The sequence below is a fragment of the Panicum virgatum genome, chromosome 4K (genome assembly GCF_016808335.1).
Source record: "Panicum virgatum strain AP13 chromosome 4K, P.virgatum_v5, whole genome shotgun sequence".
Taxonomy (NCBI): domain Eukaryota; kingdom Viridiplantae; phylum Streptophyta; class Magnoliopsida; order Poales; family Poaceae; genus Panicum; species Panicum virgatum.
The window spans coordinates 39,449,702-39,468,584 of record NC_053139.1 but is presented as its reverse complement, the minus strand read 5'-3'; the positions used below and the strand labels follow the sequence as shown (position 1 = coordinate 39,468,584).

Sequence of the window (18,883 nt, the reverse complement as noted above, 5' to 3'; positions counted from 1 at the left end):
GGACCCGACCAGGTCCAAGGCGTGCCGCGGGCGAGGGAGCACGGCGCGCGCAAGGTCCGCCGGCTCCGCTCCCCGACGCGCACGCGAACGCGAGGCGTGATGGTTTCCGTCCCGTCTCGCGAGCCGAATTTCCGTGCCAAGCAGAACGGCAATTCGCGTGCTCAGTGCCGCAAACCGCGTGGTGGGCGTTGCACTGTTAGGCTTTGCCCAAACGCGCCGCGTCGTTCTTTCCAGCCATTGTCCCCTACGGGCTACGGCACGCAGTTTTTCCGCTAGTGTAGTGGCTCCCAGCCTAATCGGGCTCCTCCGACAACTAGCCAGAGGTGGTTGTCGTGCGTGCCAGCCACATGGAGTACTAGGCTCGCTACATCGTGGCAGAGCATGCGCCAGCAGCCTACTGCCCCTCGTCTAGCAACTGCAGTACTAGGCCGCTCAGGAAAAGGGAGGGGGAAATGGAAAAGAACCTGCCGCAGCCTCGTCAGATTAGGGAAAAGGTTTTCTCTTCGAAAAAAATGAACCAGATGCAACCGATCAGCCCGCCTTCCCTCGTCTCGCACAGCACCCGGTTTCGCGAGTGATTTCCAGCCCAACCTAGGACGACGCTAGCCAGCCACGAGCCCTGACGCTACGATAGCCAGCTCAATCCTCCTGGGCTCCCAGCACTCCGTAATGCGCTGCACGGGCACCACCGTTGCGGCCGCCGGTCGCGTGCGAACGCCGGCACGCGCACCTGCTGTCCGTCGCTGCCGCCGCCGATCCCGCCGGCCTAGTACTTACGCGTCGGCGGGCTGCGGGCCCGACCGCCCCCCCGAAAACGGCAAAAAAAAAACGAGCGGCCCAGCATCCCCGGCGGCAAGTCCGTGCGTGTCGGGTACACGCGGTCCCGACGGAACGAACTCGTCGTACGCAGCTATCCCGAAGTCTGCGTGCGGCGGGGGTGGTGTCCTCGGGCTGTGCTTCCGCGTCAGCGCCCACGCGCCGTCCCCAGCCGGCGGTTTTGCTTTTGCCCTGTTGCGCTTCTTCTGCTCCTCGACTTTGCGACTTGGACCCTGCGGATCTGGTGTTTTGGCCAGGAGGGCGGTCTTCATTTTTTTTTTCAACGCGGAACGTTCTGTGGGTTCATGCCTTCATTGGATGGTTGAAAGTTCGTTTACAACTCAGAAAAAAAACTCACTTTACAACAAGTTGTTTGGGGTTTGGTTGAACGTAAAAGGTCAAAGTTGTAGCTATCATGTTACACGCCAACTGCTAGGAAGCTCCAATTGTTCGCAATTCTATCTTCTCTTTAAGATACAAAGTACTGTGGAATTTCTACAAGCTTAACTTCTTCCATCAATGTGTTATGCTGGTGCGAGGCTTACGTTAATTCACGAATATTGCGATATGTTTTGCTTAATTAGATACGTATGTCGTGCATTTCCTCCAAACTAGTATGTATGACAAATCGCAGAGAACCATACACGCTGCTTTAACGACAACTAGTAGCAAATTGGATGAAAAAAAAGGGACTACACTCTCTGGTGTGAGAAGTAACAAATTACGAATCCGGTTGTAGCGGCATGTCCACAATAATGCATAATCTAGGGGGTGAAGTGCTAAAGAGCAGACACATTCCCGTCCGCGTCAACCTTTCTCCGTCCTCCACTTCCGGCCGCCCCGCTATATATACGAGCTCCCGCCGGTCCACTCGCCTCCATTCCGAACTCCAAAACCACCCATCCGTCTCCACCGAAAGTTTCATGGGATCAGGCCTCTCTAGCAGCCACCGGAGAAGCAGCGCCTCGCTCCACCAGCCGCCGGCCCTGGTCGTCGCGGCTGACGGCTCGCTGCGGGAGTTCGCGCCGGCGGCCTCCCCCGTCTCCGCCTCCGACGTGCTCGGCGCCGGCGGCAATGCAGCGGCGGACGGCTCCTTCGTGTGCAGCTCCGACGCGCTCTACTTCGACGCGGACGTGCCCGCGCTCGGCGCCGACGAACTGCTCCGCCCGGGGCAGATATACTTCGTTCTCCCCACGGGGATGCTCGGCCGCCCGCTCTCGACCGCCGACATGGCCGCGCTAGCCGTGCGCGCGAGCGACGCGCTGGCGGCGAGGGCGCGGACGGCGCGTGCCCCCGCTGGGACCGGGAGTGGTTACGGGCGCGCGCGCCGCGGCGGCGGCGGCGGATTCTTCCTCGCCACCAATAAGGCGCGCGTTCTGCCGGCGCGCCACGCGTACGCCGACGAGGAGGTCAACGAGAAGCTGAACCAGAGGACCCTGGGAGGATTCGAGACGGCGTCGCGGAGCCCGGCGAGAAGTGCCAGGGGACCCGCGGCGGCGGCGCGGCCGCCGATGAGGAGGGCACTCAGCACCATCATGGAAGACACCGTTTGATTAAAAAAGGCGGCTTGAAAGCGCGCGTAGGGGCTGATTGATAGGTTTTGTTTTTTCTTTGGATTGACTTCCAATTTATTGATGATAGGATGTTGAAGGTTATACGATAAAGAGTTTGAAAGGGTAGGAACTAGGAAACATTGGTGTTTGGTTTTTGTGTATACTCGACTAAAAAGTGTAATGAAATTTTGTTGCTCGACTTATTCATTTGTCATCTCCCTTGATTACCTTTTGTATGTAATTTGTGAGGTTTGTGAAGTATTGCAAAAGGGAGAAGATGGGAATATGGAATGTATTAAGGAATATAAATAATATCTTTACCGTCATCACATAACGTCAAGATGGCCGAGTTGGTCTAAGGCGCCAGTTTCAGGTACTGGTCCGAAAGGGCATGGGTTCGAATCCCATTCTTGACAGTTATTTTTTTTCTCTCTACTTTGTCCTATTTTTTTTAAATACTACTTTTGTCGATTTGTCATCTATTCTCAGGTCTGAGATCTCGATCGACAACTTGATCCAATCACCGGTACTTGTAGCACGCGAGCTTGATGACCATCGTGTCACTTGGCACGGTTGTTACACTTGCATCGAGTTCCTGGCAAACGACTCTCCCCGCCCCGGCTGGGCCACCGCGAAGAGCTGCGGTCAGAGAACAGCGCGCACGGTGCGGTGCGGTCCTCGTTTCCGCACTCACACGCCACGCAGAGCACGGCTGACCCTGAACTGGAGAGTGCGACGGTGGGGATCGCGGAGGTGCGGCGGCGGAACGCGTGACCGGCGGGCGAGGAAGCACCGGGCCACATGGGGCTTTGGGGCTCGAGCTCACCGGGAACGGCGCGCTCGGCGACTGCCTCCGCGACGGCGGGCGCGTGCTCGGATGGAAGCGGCGGGCGGGTGCGCTGGTAGTGTGGTGCAGGTGGCGTTTCGACGTGGCGGACGGGCTCAACTAGCTGCACAAGCATAACCACGCCCGCCCTCCGTACGAACGTGCACGAGAACCTCAAGAGCAAAGGCTGCTGCACCCTACTCGACGCCGCTGTGTGTGGCGCGGGAGCCCCGGGCGCGGCCGTCGATGGGTGAGGTGTTTGCTCTCGCTCTCGCCAGCGTACGGACGCTGGTAATTGCTGCAATGATCCTGCTCGAAGGTGACATCAGGAATTTAGGACGAAGCGTGATGAGGTGCGTGACTGACGGCTTCGTGCTTAGTTTGGAAGGGAATGAAGGATCGGATATATGCCACTATACGCATATATACATTTCAGTTAAAAATCGTTCAACTGCAAATAACGTCTGATTCGATAATGGAGCCATGATAGGATGAAAAGGTTTCAATTACGAGAAGGTTTTTTACGTTCCAGGGGCGAAGCCAAAACAAAATGCCACCGGGGTCAGCAGAATGGTTGTTGAAATTTAACCGGGGTCCATGCAGTCCCTGACTCTTGCGATCTGGGGCGCCTGTCGAACCCTCGACGGGCCAGGCTTCGAACCCCTAATCAGTAAGGCCTCGGAAGATTCCCTCGAAAGTGAAGAGCCCCCGAAAGAAATATTCCGTCATGGTTCGCAAACGGCGCTGAGTCGCTAGTCCTGTGCGCGGATCCTCCGCTGGTCGTGGGCGACGTGGCCCAAATCGTGCGGTGCGGTGCGGGCGCGCCTTTTTAGGTGACTACCTCGGGTAGACGAAGCGGCGTGGGCGGCGGCTGACGGATGGAACAGCGCAACAGTCGCGCTGTGCCCATCGGTTACCGTGCCGCAGTTACTGCCGAGTGCGCGCGTGGGAAACTCCGCGGTCGTGGGACCCATCAGTCGGCGACGGCAAAATCTACTGCATTTAATGCGGCGGATTCGGGCCATGGCGGCGTATCCGCGCGTCGTGGTGAAATAAAAGCGAGAGGGGGGGGGCTGTTTGGGCTCACCTGGCCATTTGCCCTCATCTCCCTTGCCTTCTTCGCCTCCTCTGCATCCTGAGCCCATAGCCAAGAGCGAGAGGAAGAAGAGAAAGAGAGCGAGAACGTACCTTAGTCACCACAAAGCTTGCCTTCCCACATCTCCCCGAGGTTCGAAGCCATGTCGGATGTCCAGGAGCCGTTGCCATGGGGGAAATCCACCGCTGCAGTGGCGGTTCTGGAGCAGCTGGTCGCCGACCGGCTGCTTCCGATAAACATCAGCTCGGAGCGGCCGAGGTGGATTTCCCCGCGGCCGGAGGAGACCGAGCCGAACCCCCCCGAAGGCTACGTCGTGAGCCTCGTGCGTCTGCACGAGCGGGGATTCGGCGTCCCCGTCAGCAGGTTCATGCGGGCCTTGTGCGAGCACTATGGAGCAGAGCTGCACAACTTCGGCCCCAATTCCATTTCGCAAGCGGCGGTCTTCGTCGCCGTCTGCGAGGGATACTTGGGGATCGAAGCCCACTGGGATCTGTGGATCCACCTCTTCCTCGGCGAGCTCTTCGTCGAGAATGTGCGGGGACAGCCGAAGCGGTTTGCGCGCGCGGGAGGCCTGATGCTCCATTTGCGCCCGAGCCGGAAGAACCTCTACATCCCGAATAGGATGACCACGAACAACGCCGGGTGGATTCATGGGTGGTTCTACCTACGCAACTTCGACAACAAGCTCCCGGCCTTCACCAACAAGGTGCTTCGGGAGAGGCCAGCCAAGTGGGATTGGGGGTTGTCGCCCCCAGCACACCAAGCCAGGCTCGAGTCCTCACCGAGGCGCTGGTGCACCTGGCGAGGAAGGGGTTGACGGCGGCTTCCGTCATCGTGAACTTCCACCGGCAGAGGGTGATTCCTCTGACAGAGAGAAGCCTGCCGATTTTCGGCCTCACCCCCGGGGTCCCCGCCTCGGGCTCGAGGACGTCGACGGTGCTGCTCCCTCGAGGCATCGCGGCTCGGAGGGCCAGGAACACGGTGGCTGAGTTTCCCGACGACGCTAACAATCTCTGGGAGATCAAGATGCGCCCCGAGCCGGGGTACATATCAGTGGTGAGTCTCAATTTCATTCTGTTGTCGACTTGTGTTATTCTTTTCCCCTTCCTGCTTCCTGACTCCGTTTTGACTGCATTTTGCAGGGAGTGGGCCGCAGGTGCCACCCCTCGAGGCCTCCGATCCCGGAGGAACGCGAGGTCAACTGCCTTCACGCAGAAGCGGTGAAGAAGCGGAAGGAAGCGGCGGAGGCGGCCGCCGACAAGAAAAGGAGGAGGAAGGAGAGGCACGACAAGGCGTGCAAAATCGCGTGCGCGGAGGGGAGGCCGCGGTCCGCTACGCCTGAGTCCACGAGTGAGGAGGAGGAGGACGCCTCGGATGCCGAGGCCCACCTCCCGGGTGAGGACGAGGCGGCAACAGGTGCGGACTCCCCGCCAGTCTATCAAGAGGCTGGTGATGAAGACGCGGCAGTGGCGCCACGTGAGGCGAGGCCCGCACCGGGGGTGTCGGCGGACCCGCCCCTCGCGGGGATGGAGCGGAGGTCGCCCATGCCAGTGGCGGGGCGAAGGTCGCCCATACCGGCGGCGGGCGGCAGATCATCTACGCCCGTGACAGAGCGGAGGTCGCCCCTGCCAGCGATGGGCGAGGGGGTCTCCGCGCCCGCGATGTCGACGGGCGGCGATGGGTCCGCGGCGAGCGCGGGGGCGCCCGCGCAGACGGCCTCGAGGCCTCAGGCGGGTTCGAGGACGACACCCTCGGATCAGTCGTCGAGAGGCGTCAGCGTGCCGCGGGCCCGAAGAAGTGGCACGGGCAAGCGCAGCATGAGTGCCCGGTCCGGGTAAGTGTTTTTGGTTTTATTCGTTGTGTTCATTTAACCGATCCCCCTGTCCTGCTAACCTCAGCTCTGCTTCCCCGATTTCCAGCTCCGGGGCCTTTGCCAAGGACGCAGCCCCGCTCACGCCGACCAAAGCCCTTAAGACCGGGGCGCACGCCACGCCACACTCGGCGCCGCAGCCCCCGCCCGTTGTGGATATCGTGGCGGAGACCGCGAAGCTACGGGAGGCCATGGCTCGAGGGGCCCAGGCGGCCCAACAGGCTCGAGCGCCGGGGAACGGGGGCGACGCTGGCCAGAGTGGAGCTGAAGTAGCCGCTCTGGCTGACACCGTGGGGGAGGCCGGCCGGGGCGGCGCAGACGGCGCCGCCCGGCCGGACGTCGAAGTTGGGGCCGGTCGGGGCGACGCGTATAGCACCACCCGGCCGGACGCAGAGGAAGGAGCTGGTGGGATGTAACATCCCGAAAATTCACTAAATAAATCATGCGCTAAAGTTGTCTTTCGTTGAGCTCGACTCCCCTCAAACCCTGAACCCTAATCCCCAGAACCTCCCCCGAGCAACCCGACACCCGAATTCAATCCGCGTCCCATCTTTTTCCCATCCAACGCGACGCGTCGTGACCGGCCGCCGCGAATCCCGCCCTCCTTTTTCCCTCTCTCCTTCCTTCCCGGCCGCGTGCCCCATCTCCCGTGGCCCGCACCCGCGTGGCCGACCGCGGCCGCAGTCGCCGCTGGCGCGCCCCCCCTCCTTTATCCTTTTCCTCTCTCTCCCATTTTCTTTTTTCTCTATTTCTTTTCCTTTTTCTCATTTCTTTTTCCCCTTTTCTCTTTTTCCTTTTTCTTTTCTCTCCCTTCCCTCCCTCCTCTCCTTCTTCCCCGTCGCGCCTGCCCCGCGCCCCCCCTCACGCCCTTCCTCCCAGCTCCGGCCCGCCTGCCCCGCGCGCGCGCCTCGCCTCTCTCCCGCACGCGCGCCCCCGCTCCCGGCTGCGCACGCGCGAACGCGCCAAGCCGCCCTGAGCCGCGCCCTGTCCCAACCCCGCCTGCCGCGCACACCGGGCACCGCCGCTGCCCGCGCCGCGGCACTCGCGCACGACGCCAGGACGCGACGCGCGCACGCGTGTGCGCGCACACGAGCCTGACGCGGCACGCCGCGCCGCGCGCCGCTGGGCGCCCTGCCGAGCCACGTGCGCGTGCCCGTGCCGCTCGCCGCTGCCATGCCCTGTGCCGCACTGCCCGCCGGCCTGCGCTAGCGCCACTCCCCTGAGCCGCTCGCTGCCTCGGCGCGCGCACACCCGCGTGGCCCAGGCGCTCGCTGGCCGCCCCGGTCCCGCTCGGCGCTGAGCCACGTGCTCGCCTGACCCTGGCGCGTCGCTCGCCGCTGCCTCGCTCCGAGCGGCACTGCTCGCCACCTCGCCGCTTGCGCCACGTCCTGTGCTCACCGCTGCCGCTCGAGTCCCGTCGCCCTACACCGCCACGCCGCCCTCGGCGCGGGAGCCGCCCCACGACGGCCGCTAGCGGCCGGGACGCCATTAATGGCCGCCCGCGGACCTCGCTGAGCCGGCCACCCACCTCCACCGCGCCACCGCCTTAGCGCCGCTATAAAAGAGACCCTGAGCCCCGGCCATCCCCGCAACCACCTCCGCCGCCTCCAGCCGCTCCTCCCTAGCGCTAGCGCCGCCGTCACACACCACCAGAGCCGCCGCCGCCCGCTCCCGTCGCCCCGCTCCCTCGCCGCGCCCCGAGCCGAGGTGAGCTGGGGAATCGAACCCCACGCCCCTAGCTCCTTTTCCCCCCACCCCCCCGGCCGCCGCCGTGGTCCTGGGCAGCCTAATCGGCCGCCGCCGACGCACGGGGCGCCTCCCCTGTTTCCCAGTGCGAGGGGGAGGAGGGAGATGGCAGTTTTGCCATTAGGCCCTCCCCTTCCCTCTATTCCATAAAGAACCCCCCCATTTATGGCTTTTATCCAAAAAGAACCCTGCCCTTTGTGTTAATTTCAAGTAAACCCTTTCCACCTATAAACATAATTCTAAATATACCCTATACCTTCAAGGATTGTCCAGGTGTTTTCAAAAATTTCAACCAAGTTAATTACAAATAGGCCCCTGACCCCTTAACCGACCCGCAAACCCTTATAAAACTTATCATTTCATGTACCAAATAACCCCGAATCAAGCCAAAACTTTACCCTGCCTAATGTAACCCAGTCTTGATCATGTCACTCCGAAACCACTCAAAATTATCACCCTATATTCTATATTTCATGTGTTCCCATTTCGAGCTCAACGATAGATCCTGTTTTGATTGAGTACTTGTTTGTGTGCTTTGTAGACCGTGGAGTGAGCGAAGGAGAGCCCGTCAACGAGCAGTTCTGTGAGCAGGAGAGCGAGGACCAGTTCCGCAACCCCGAGCCCGAAGGACAGGACTTCCCCGAAGGCTTTGAAGACGGCAAGTTCAATCCCATCCTTTGATGCATGTTTTGTCCTAGTTTTATAAACACAACCCAATGGCCTGTTTTATAAAGTTGCATATGTTTTGCTTGCATGAAAACACGGTTGGATAGCCACCCCTTGATTTGTGATAACCATTCCTTGACCACCTAGGTTAATGTCTGATTTTTGTTTGGACGTTAATCGATATTAGAATGCTTAGGACTTTACTCATAATACTATTTGATTTATAAAGAGAATGTGTGCGTATGGGAAGGGACAAAATGTGGATTTTCGAAAGATGAGTATGGGCGAGATGGACGGCATTTCTGTGCGATTTGCCGATTGGTGTGCTTATGCCTGTGTGGCAGGGCAAAGAAGGGAGATATCCATCTTGTCGCGTCTAAGGACCGAGTTGGTGTGTCATCTCACCTAACTCCATTATCGTGCAAACCACTCGACCGTTGAATGGGCAACGGCGTAGCATAAATCCCACTAGTTGGTGTGGTAGCCATCAGGAGAGCTGAGAGCAACGGGTGACTAAGGAAAAGGGATAAGCCCCGAGTGACTTATGCCCGGTTATACCTAAGTGAACGGTCAATGACCCCTTGGTGCAGCCCGTGATGGCTAGTCAGGCTTAGCTATGGTGGGTAATGGCTATGATGGGATCTACACCGACACGACGGTGCACGAGTTGTGGTATCCTACTTGTGGGTAAAGTTGCACACCTCTGCAGAGTTAAGAATCTATTCGAATAGTCCGTGCCCACGGTATTGGGCGAGTTACGGTGTGGTCACATAACTAGTGTTTCTTTGGGATGGGCTGGTGTGAGTTGTTTTGGAATTGTGTCCGGCAGATGTGTCGTGTGCTACGACGGACGGGGAGTCCGGTAGCAGTTTAAAAATTGGAAACTCCGTGTTACTTCTGGAATTGATTTTCATAAAGGTTTTCTTTAAAACAAACCCTTGCATAAAATATAGTTCTTCTGCAAATTAAACCATAACCTTATCCTTGATTTACCAAGGCATGTTATTCTGGTTTAACCCCTCCGTGGGTGTGGTTGGACTTGCTGAGTACGTTTGTACTCACCCCACTCTTACTTTTTACAGAAGAAGATCCAGACTTCGTGCCAGACGACGCCGAGTAGGGTTACCGTTCTACACCCAACCTTGCCTGTGGTACCGGCCCCATCGAGATGCCTCCGCTGACGCAGTACTCTGAGCCCGTAGTAGACCCCATGTGGTTTGCAGTCTGGTGTTATGTTGTAGCTTGGTTAATAATTATCATTATCTGTATCGAGTGTCCTCCAAGGTTTGTACGGTTTTGAACCATCTGATGTAATAAATGTGACATCAGCCTCCTGGGACTGGTGTTTTGTATCACATTTAAGTCTTCTCTTATGAGGGGACGCTTCAGGTGGTATCAGAGCCGCAGGTTGGCCGTAGGACGTGACCCTAGGAGCGAAACCCGTTTTTAGACCCTTTACCTTATGACTTTTTCTATCCTTAATCCTTTCCTCACACAAACACTTACCTTTTGTTCTTGCCCTGTTCCAGATGGCTGACAATGGATGGATCGGCGGAATCTGTTTCGCAGAGCCCGGCCTTCCTAAGTTGTTGATACTCAGCCTGGAACGCATTGGAGTTGTGGATCCGCCAGAGTTTCTTTACCGGGAGTACGACTCCAAGGGCACTCTTCGGTGTGACCTGATGATCTTCATAGCAAGGAGCACCCGCTACCCTGATGTGGACCCTTGGTTCATCTCCACCACTGGATTCCGTTTCCCGGACACCTATCGGAAAGCCGCCCGTAAAGCCCTGCGACGGCTCCGAATGATCTACAAACATCACCTTCAGCGGACTCCTATGGGATTCTTCCCGCCAACTGAAGGAAGAGGACGCACCTGGATCGCCCGAATGAGAGGACTCGGGAGGGAAGAAGAAGATCTGGAAGACACTGTATCCCACCTGTCCATCTACCTCACCGGCCTGGATGAGCTCTATCGCGAGCAAGCAGCACAACTGAAACAGCAGGTCCACAGAGCAGAAAAAGCAACCCAGGAGATGGAGGAACAACGGTCGAGGACTTTCCACGCCGAGTATTCCCTGGCTGCTCTCCAAGTCCAAATGGATGAAAAAGAGGCAGAATTGGAGGAGCAGCGGACAAGGGCCGCACGTGCCGAGAACTCGCTGGCCGCTCTCCAAGCTCAGATGCGGAGGTACGAGGCTCGCTGGGGAATAGGCGGATGGATAGAGGAAGACGAAGAAGAGGAAGAACCCATGGAAACCCATTGGGACGTTGGCACTCAGACTGAAGAAGAAGAACCCGAAGAAACCCACTGGGATAAAGGAACTCAGACCGAGGATGGGGTGATGGATCAGTACCTTCCACTGAAGAAGCGCTCCTTTAGAATTGAGGAAGAATCCCCATGATAGGAGTAGTCTCTAAGCTAGAACCCTTGCTCTAATAATCATGTACCCATGAAGTTGTACCCCACCATGATGCCATAAATAAAAACCATCTACCCCTTTTGTGTACCGCAAATATTCGCGCAAGATATTCACTCTATCTTTATTTTCAGATGGCTGAGGAAGGATGGACCCAGGGCGACTGCCAAGCTGCACCTGGCCTCCCCAGCCTGTTGATCAACGCCCTGGAAAGCCTTGGCATTACGGAACGCCCAAGGTACTACAGCAGAGAGTACGAGCATCATGGCACTCTCCGCTGCAGGGTGATCATTGTCATCGCCAGAAGTGAGCGCCACCCCAACATCCAGTCGTGGCGAGTGACCGCTACGGGATTCAGGCACCAAGACACCTATCCCTTGGCTGTCAGAAAGGCACTTCGGTACCTATGCCGGATTTTCGAAGAACACCTAGCACCCACGCCAATGAGGTTCTTTCCGCCGGCCATCAGGACCCCTGTTTGGGAAGCCCGCATGAGAAGCCTGGAACGACGCCGCCATGAAGAGGACCCTCTGTACCAAGTGGCTAACTACCTAGCCGCTTTGGATCAGCTCTTCGATGAACAAGCCCACCTGCTGAGGGAGCAGACCAATCGTGCCGAGCAAGCTGAACTCGCGGTGAGGCTCCAACAGGTCCGAGCAGCCCAAGCCGAGGCAAGAGCCGCAGCCGCGATCAGCAGCGAAGCAGTGGCACAGGAGAGCCTCAGACAGGCCCGAGACCGGCGCATGCAAAAATGGACCAGAAGTGGGACCCCAGTTCCGGCCATCGGAGAAGACCATGTTCTACTTGGGACACTCGTCATAGGATGGGGAACACTCTTTGGAAGCCCTCGAGCTCCACCCGAGAACCCCGAAGGGTCTACTGCTGTCAGAGAAAGAGAAGTTGCTGCTCAGCCCCAAGAGAACGGGAACCCGGAGGACGACGAGCCGTTTGTTTCCCCGGAAGCTCGTATCACCCCAGAAGAAGACTCGCCCCGCGAGTAGAGTGTCCAACCCTACCCTGTTGTTGTACCCTTCTAGCCCTTTCGGTTTAAGTTGTACCCTTAGTTTGAACCTGTACCCGGACTTGTAGTACGCGTTCTAGTCGTGTTGTACCCTACCTCGCTTTAGTAAAAGTTGCTTGTTTGCCTTGTTGTGCTTGTTGTGTGTGCCTTTCGGCAGAAGGTTAATTCTGCCTTTTTCAAAAATACGAATTAAATAACTTAAACATCACCTAATCCCAATCTCACAAAAACCCTACCAAATCTGCAGATGGTTTCCCGAAGCGTCACGAGGGCCTCCCGCGTCAGGGATCCTGCAGCTGCTGACGCAGGAGTGCGCCTTAACGGGCAAAACCACCCTCAGGAAGAACAAGAAGTGAGTCAGGGCAGAGGAGAAAATCAGGATGCACAGCTACCACCACCACCACCCTTCGTGGACCTGGCACAAGTGATCCATAACCAGACTCTCATACTGGAGACACTGGCCAATGCTCTAATGAACAGGCAGCCACGAGAGCAGACCTTCAACGACAAGCTAACAGCTTTTCTGAGGGCCAAGCCACCCACTTTTGCCGGATCCAGCAACCCCTTGGATGCAGATGATTGGCTCCGCGTGATCCAGAGGAAGCTCGAGCCGTTTGGGTGCCAGGATCGAGATAAAGTCCTTCTGGCAGCACATCAACTCACCGGGACTGCCTTAGCCTGGTGGGAAAATTACTGCGCTGCTGCCAGAGATGCCTCCACCATCACCTGGAATGAATTCGTGAGAGAGTTCCGCCGCTATCACATCCCTTCAGCTACCATGAAGCGCAAGGCAGATGAATTCCGCGCACTTCAGCAGGGGAATATGACGGTAGAGGAGTATACACACCAGTTTATGGAATTGGCTCGCTATGCACCAGAAGAAGTGAACGACGACGAGAAGAAGCAGGATATGTTCAAGAAAGGACTAAATCCAGAACTCAGGACCCTGCTCACCCCTCAAATCTATCCTGACTTCAACACCCTGATGAACAAGGCAATCCTCACTGAGAAGGCCAAGAGTGATGAAAGAAAGGATAACAAGCGCAAGTTCCTGGAGAGTAAGGCCCGCCAGCAGGATCGTTCCCAGAAGGCCAGAAGCTTCAGTTACAATGCACCAAGGTCCCAAGCCCCAATGCAGTACAGAACTCAGTCACAAGCAACAGGACCACGGGCCCCTAACACACAGCCCAGAAGCCAGAACACCATGAGGGCCTCACAGAATAATGCGAGCCAGGTCACCAATAACAACAGCAATGTGAGGGCCTGTTTCAACTGCCGAGAGACAGGGCACTTCATCGCCGACTGCCCTTATGCCAAAAACAAGCCAGCCACTTCAGCTTTCTCCAACACAGTGAACGGACCCAAGCCAGTGCTGACCGGTGCCAACCGAGTGCCCCTCCGTGGCAACAGCAACAACAACAACAACCAGCAGAGGCAACCCCAGCAGTCTTTTGGACGAGCCCGCGTCAACCACATCGACGCACAGGAAGCTCAAGGAGCCCAGGGCGTTGTACTCGGTGAGTACCTAGTTAGCTCAACTCTTGCAACAGTACTGTTCGATTCTGGAGCATCACACTCATTCATATCCTCAAGTTTTGTGGAGAAACATAAAATACCTACAGTACTACTAAAAACACCCCTATTAACCCGGACGCCCGGAGGAGACATCAGGTGTCAACTGGGTTGTCTACGGGTAAGGATTAATTTAAGTGGGGTAGAGTTTCTAGCAGATCTAGTAGTACTTAAGTCAGAAGGGATAGATGTGATCCTCGGAATGGATTGGCTGAGCAAACACAATGGCCTCATAGGTTGTACGGACAAGGTAGTCCACCTAACAAACCCAGAGGGAGTCCGAGTGACCTGTCACACCCGGGAAAGTGGAGCAAACCCGATGGTGTTTAGCATGGAAGCCAAGTCCTTGGAAGAAGTCCCAGTAGTGAGTGAGTACCCCGATGTCTTTCCTGAAGAACTTCCCGGTATGCCACCAGATAGGGACATAGAATTTGTCATTGATCTTGTTCCTGGAACCGCCCCCATAGCCAAGAGACCCTACAGGATGGCAGCCTCTGAGTTGGCAGAGTTAAAGAAACAACTAGAGGAGTTACAACGGATTGGCTTTATCAGGCCAAGTTCGTCACCTTGGGGAGCCCCGGTTCTATTTGTCAAGAAAAAGGATGGAAGTATGAGGTTGTGCGTTGATTATCGAGCACTGAACGAAGTCACTATCAAGAACAAGTACCCTCTTCCCAGAATCGATGACCTTTTTGACCAGCTAAAAGGAGCCAGGTACTTTTCCAAAATTGACCTAAGGTCCGGATATTTTCAGCTCAAGATTAGGGAAAGCGACATTCCGAAGACAGCCTTTGTCACCCGATACGGACAGTTTGAGTTCACAGTAATGTCATTTGGACTGACAAATGCACCGGCCTATTTCATGAACCTCATGAACAAAGTGTTTATGGACGAGCTAGATAAGTTTGTCGTAGTTTTCATTGACGACATACTTATTTACTCAAAGAGTATTCAAGAGCACGAGCAACACCTGAGAGTAGTTCTGGAGAAGTTAAGAATGCACAGGCTATACGCCAAATTCAGCAAGTGTGAGTTCTGGCTGGAGAAAGTAGCCTTCCTTGGTCATATCTTGACCGCGGAAGGAGTGGCAGTAGACCCCGAGAAGGTCGAAGCAGTATCCAACTGGCAGCAACCAACCAATGTCAGTGAGATCAGGAGTTTCCTCGGATTAGCTGGGTACTATCGGAGATTTATTGAGGGATTTTCTAAGATAGCCCGGCCCATGACAGAGCTGCTCAAGAAAGAGAAGAAGTTCACCTGGACGGAGTCGTGTGAAAGAAGTTTCCAGGAGTTGAAGCGAAGATTGACGACAGCCCCAGTGCTAACCCTGCCGGATATTCATCGGGATTTTGTCATCTATTGTGATGCGTCCCGACAAGGATTGGGTTGTGTGCTGATGCAGGATGGGAAAGTCGTTGCATATGCTTCCCGTCAGCTCAGGACTCATGAGCAAAATTACCCGACTCATGATTTGGAGCTTGCGGCCGTAGTGCACGCACTTAAGATCTGGAGGCACTATTTGATTGGAAATAAGTACGAAATCTTTACCGATCATAAAAGTCTGAAGTATATCTTCACCCAACCAGACCTAAACCTGAGGCAGAGAAGATGGCTGGAATTAGTCAAAGATTATAATTTGGAGATTCACTATCACCCAGGTAAAGCCAATGTAGTAGACGATGCCCTAAGTCGGAAATCCTACGGGCCCAAGAATGACCATTTACGAGAGGAAATGGCACGATTAAATGTGCACATTGTCCCTCGAGGTTCCGGCCAAGTGCTGAACGTTCAATCCACTCTAGAAGAACGAATCAGGAAGGCCCAGAGAGCGGACAAGGGACTGATGGAAATCCGGAAGCAAACCGGAGAAAATAAGGCACCAGACTTTAGAGTGGATAATAGGGGAACATTGTGGTACAAAGATAGAATTTGTGTGCCCCAGAAGGGAGATTTCAGGCAAGTAATCATGGATGAAGCCCACAACTCAGCGTACTCTATCCACCCAGGATCCACCAAGATGTATATGGACTTGAAACAGAAATATTGGTGGAATGGGATGAAGGCAGACATTGCACGATTTGTCGCCCATTGCGATACTTGTCAGAGAATCAAAGCTGAACACCAGAAGCCGGCAGGATTGTTGTAGCCCCTACCCATTCCGGTTTGGAAATGGGATGAAATAGGGATGGATTTTGTGGTAGGACTGCCCAGAACCCAGAAGGGACACGATTCCATATGGGTAATAGTGGACCGACTCACTAAAGCGGCTCACTTCATACCCGTACGTACCAATTACGGCGGAGAGAAGCTAGCCAAACTCTATGTGGAAAACATAGTGAAGTTGCATGGTGTGCCCAGCCGAATTGTTTCAGATAGAGGGACCCAGTTCACCTCTAGATTTTGGAAAAGTTTGCATAAAGCTATGGGCACCAAGCTAGACTTTAGCTCCGCTTATCACCCGCAGACAGATGGTCAGACAGAAAGGGTGAATCAGATTATGGAAGATATGCTGAGAGCGTGTGTCCTCACTTATGGCAAAGATTGGGAACAAAGCTTACCCTATGCCGAGTTCTCATACAACAACGGGCATCAAGCAAGCTTGGGCATGTCGCCGTTCGAAGCTCTCTACGGAAGAAAATGCAGGACCCCTCTGATGTGGTCAGAAGTGGGAGAACGTGCTCTAGTCGGACCCGCACTCATAAAGGAAGCAGAAGAAAGAGTTGCCGAGATTAGAGAAAAGCTGAAAGCAGCCCAGTCCCGACAGAAAAGCTACGCCGACAAGAAAAGATGGGAGATAAGTTTCAGTCCAGGGGATTTTGTGTATCTCAAGGTTTCACCCATTCGAGGAACCCGAAGATTTCAAGTACAAGGAAAATTGGCCCCTCGGTACATTGGACCATACCGAGTTCTGAAGAAAGTTGGAGCAGTAGCATACCGTTTGGAACTGCCAGAAGAAATGTCGGATATACATCCAGTGTTCCACGTCTCGCAGCTAAGAAGATGTTTGAGAATACCCGAGGCAGAGCATGTGCCAGTAGAATCAATAGATCTACAGCCAGACCTACGTTATCAAGAAGTACCGGTCAAGATTCTCGACACTGTCACCAGAAGGACCAGAAACTCTAAAGTACGGATATGCAGAGTCCAGTGGAGCAGACACGGAGTAGAAGAAGCGACGTGGGAACGAGAAGACGCTCTGAAGAGAGAGTTTCCCCACCTGTTTAGGAACCAGCCGAATCTCGAGGACGAGATTCATTTTAAGTGGGGTAGGTTTGTAACATCCCGAAAATTCACTAAATAAATCATGCGCTAAAGTTGTCTTTCGTTGAGCTCGACTCCCCTCAAACCCTGAACCCTAATCCCCAGAACCTCCCCCGAGCAACCCGACACCCGAATTCAATCCGCGTCCCATCTTTTTCCCATCCAACGCGACGCGTCGTGACCGGCCGCCGCGAATCCCGCCCTCCTTTTTCCCTCTCTCCTTCCTTCCCGGCCGCGTGCCCCATCTCCCGTGGCCCGCACCCGCGTGGCCGACCGCGGCCGCAGTCGCCGCTGGCGCGCCCCCCCTCCTTTATCCTTTTCCTCTCTCTCCCATTTTCTTTTTTCTCTATTTCTTTTCCTTTTTCTCATTTCTTTTTCCCCTTTTCTCTTTTTCCTTTTTCTTTTCTCTCCCTTCCCTCCCTCCTCTCCTTCTTCCCCGTCGCGCCTGCCCCGCGCCCCCCCTCACGCCCTTCCTCCCAGCTCCGGCCCGCCTGCCCCGCGCGCGCGCCTCGCCTCTCTCCCGCACGCGCGCCCCCGCTCCCGGCTGCGCACGCGCGAACGCGCCAAGCCGCCCTGAGCCGCGCCCTGTCCCAACCCCGCCTGCCGCGCACACCGGGCACCGCCGCTGCCCGCGCCGCGGCACTCGCGCACGACGCCAGGACGCGACGCGCGCACGCGTGTGCGCGCACACGAGCCTGACGCGGCACGCCGCGCCGCGCGCCGCTGGGCGCCCTGCCGAGCCACGTGCGCGTGCCCGTGCCGCTCGCCGCTGCCATGCCCTGTGTCGCACTGCCCGCCGGCCTGCGCTAGCGCCACTCCCCTGAGCCGCTCGCTGCCTCGGCGCGCGCACACCCGCGTGGCCCAGGCGCTCGCTGGCCGCCCCGGTCCCGCTCGGCGCTGAGCCACGTGCTCGCCTGACCCTGGCGCGTCGCTCGCCGCTGCCTCGCTCCGAGCGGCACTGCTCGCCACCTCGCCGCTTGCGCCACGTCCTGTGCTCACCGCTGCCGCTCGAGTCCCGTCGCCCTACACCGCCACGCCGCCCTCGGCGCGGGAGCCGCCCCACGACGGCCGCTAGCGGCCGGGACGCCATTAATGGCCGCCCGCGGACCTCGCTGAGCCGGCCACCCACCTCCACCGCGCCACCGCCTTAGCGCCGCTATAAAAGAGACCCTGAGCCCCGGCCATCCCCGCAACCACCTCCGCCGCCTCCAGCCGCTCCTCCCTAGCGCTAGCGCCGCCGTCACACACCACCAGAGCCGCCGCCGCCCGCTCCCGTCGCCCCGCTCCCTCGCCGCGCCCCGAGCCGAGGTGAGCTGGGGAATCGAACCCCACGCCCCCTAGCTCCTTTTCCCCCCACCCCCCCGGCCGCCGCCGTGGTCCTGGGCAGCCTAATCGGCCGCCGCCGACGCACGGGGCGCCTCCCCTGTTTCCCAGTGCGAGGGGGAGGAGGGAGATGGCAGTTTTGCCATTAGGCCCTCCCCTTCCCTCTATTCCATAAAGAACCCCCCATTTATGGCTTTTATCCAAAAAGAACCCTGCCCTTTGTGTTAATTTCAAGTAAACCCTTTCCACCTATAAACATAATTCTAAATATACCCTATACCTTCAAGGATTGTCCAGGTGTTTTCAAAAATTTCAACCAAGTTAATTACAAATAGGCCCCTGACCCCTTAACCGACCCGCAAACCCTTATAAAACTTATCATTTCATGTACCAAATAACCCCGAATCAAGCCAAAACTTTACCCTGCCTAATGTAACCCAGTCTTGATCATGTCACTCCGAAACCACTCAAAATTATCACCCTATATTCTATATTTCATGTGTTCCCATTTCGAGCTCAACGATAGATCCTGTTTTGATTGAGTACTTGTTTGTGTGCTTTGTAGACCGTGGAGTGAGCGAAGGAGAGCCTGTCAACGAGCAGTTCTGTGAGCAGGAGAGCGAGGACCAGTTCCGCAACCCCGAGCCCGAAGGACAGGACTTCCCCGAAGGCTTTGAAGACGGCAAGTTCAATCCCATCCTTTGATGCATGTT

General features: G+C 56.4%; 2 protein-coding genes and 1 non-coding gene across 3 annotated transcripts; all 3 read left to right on the top strand.

Annotated features, from left to right (window-relative positions):
• Window positions 1-1,710: 1,710 nt before the first annotated feature.
• Window positions 1,711-2,572, top strand: LOC120705211. The gene has a single exon (XM_039989682.1). It carries the CDS (start codon window positions 1,740-1,742, stop codon window positions 2,367-2,369), a length of 630 nt encoding a protein of 209 aa, XP_039845616.1. The 5' UTR covers window positions 1,711-1,739; the 3' UTR covers window positions 2,370-2,572.
• Window positions 2,573-2,704: 132 nt separating this feature from the next.
• TRNAL-CAG lies at window positions 2,705-2,785 on the top strand. The gene has a single exon. It is a non-coding gene; the product is annotated as a tRNA-Leu (tRNA).
• A 3,032-nt stretch (window positions 2,786-5,817) lies between these two features.
• On the top strand, window positions 5,818-8,460 carry LOC120702214 (skin secretory protein xP2-like). Its single transcript, XM_039985943.1, has 3 exons — window positions 5,818-6,125; window positions 6,211-6,430; window positions 8,449-8,460. The coding sequence occupies exons 1-3, from the start codon at window positions 5,818-5,820 to the stop codon at window positions 8,458-8,460; spliced, it is 540 nt and encodes a 179-aa protein (XP_039841877.1).
• Window positions 8,461-18,883: the final 10,423 nt, after the last annotated feature.

Coding starts and splice junctions, on each gene's coding strand:
- LOC120705211 (XM_039989682.1), top strand. CDS start 1,740: ATGGGATCAGGCCTCTCTAGCAGCCACCGGAGAAGCAGCGCCTCGCTC.
- LOC120702214 (XM_039985943.1), top strand. CDS start 5,818: ATGGAGCGGAGGTCGCCCATGCCAGTGGCGGGGCGAAGGTCGCCCATA. Junction 6,126..6,210: donor AGCATGAGTGCCCGGTCCGG/GTAAGTGTTTTT, acceptor CCCGATTTCCAG/CTCCGGGGCCTTTGCCAAGG.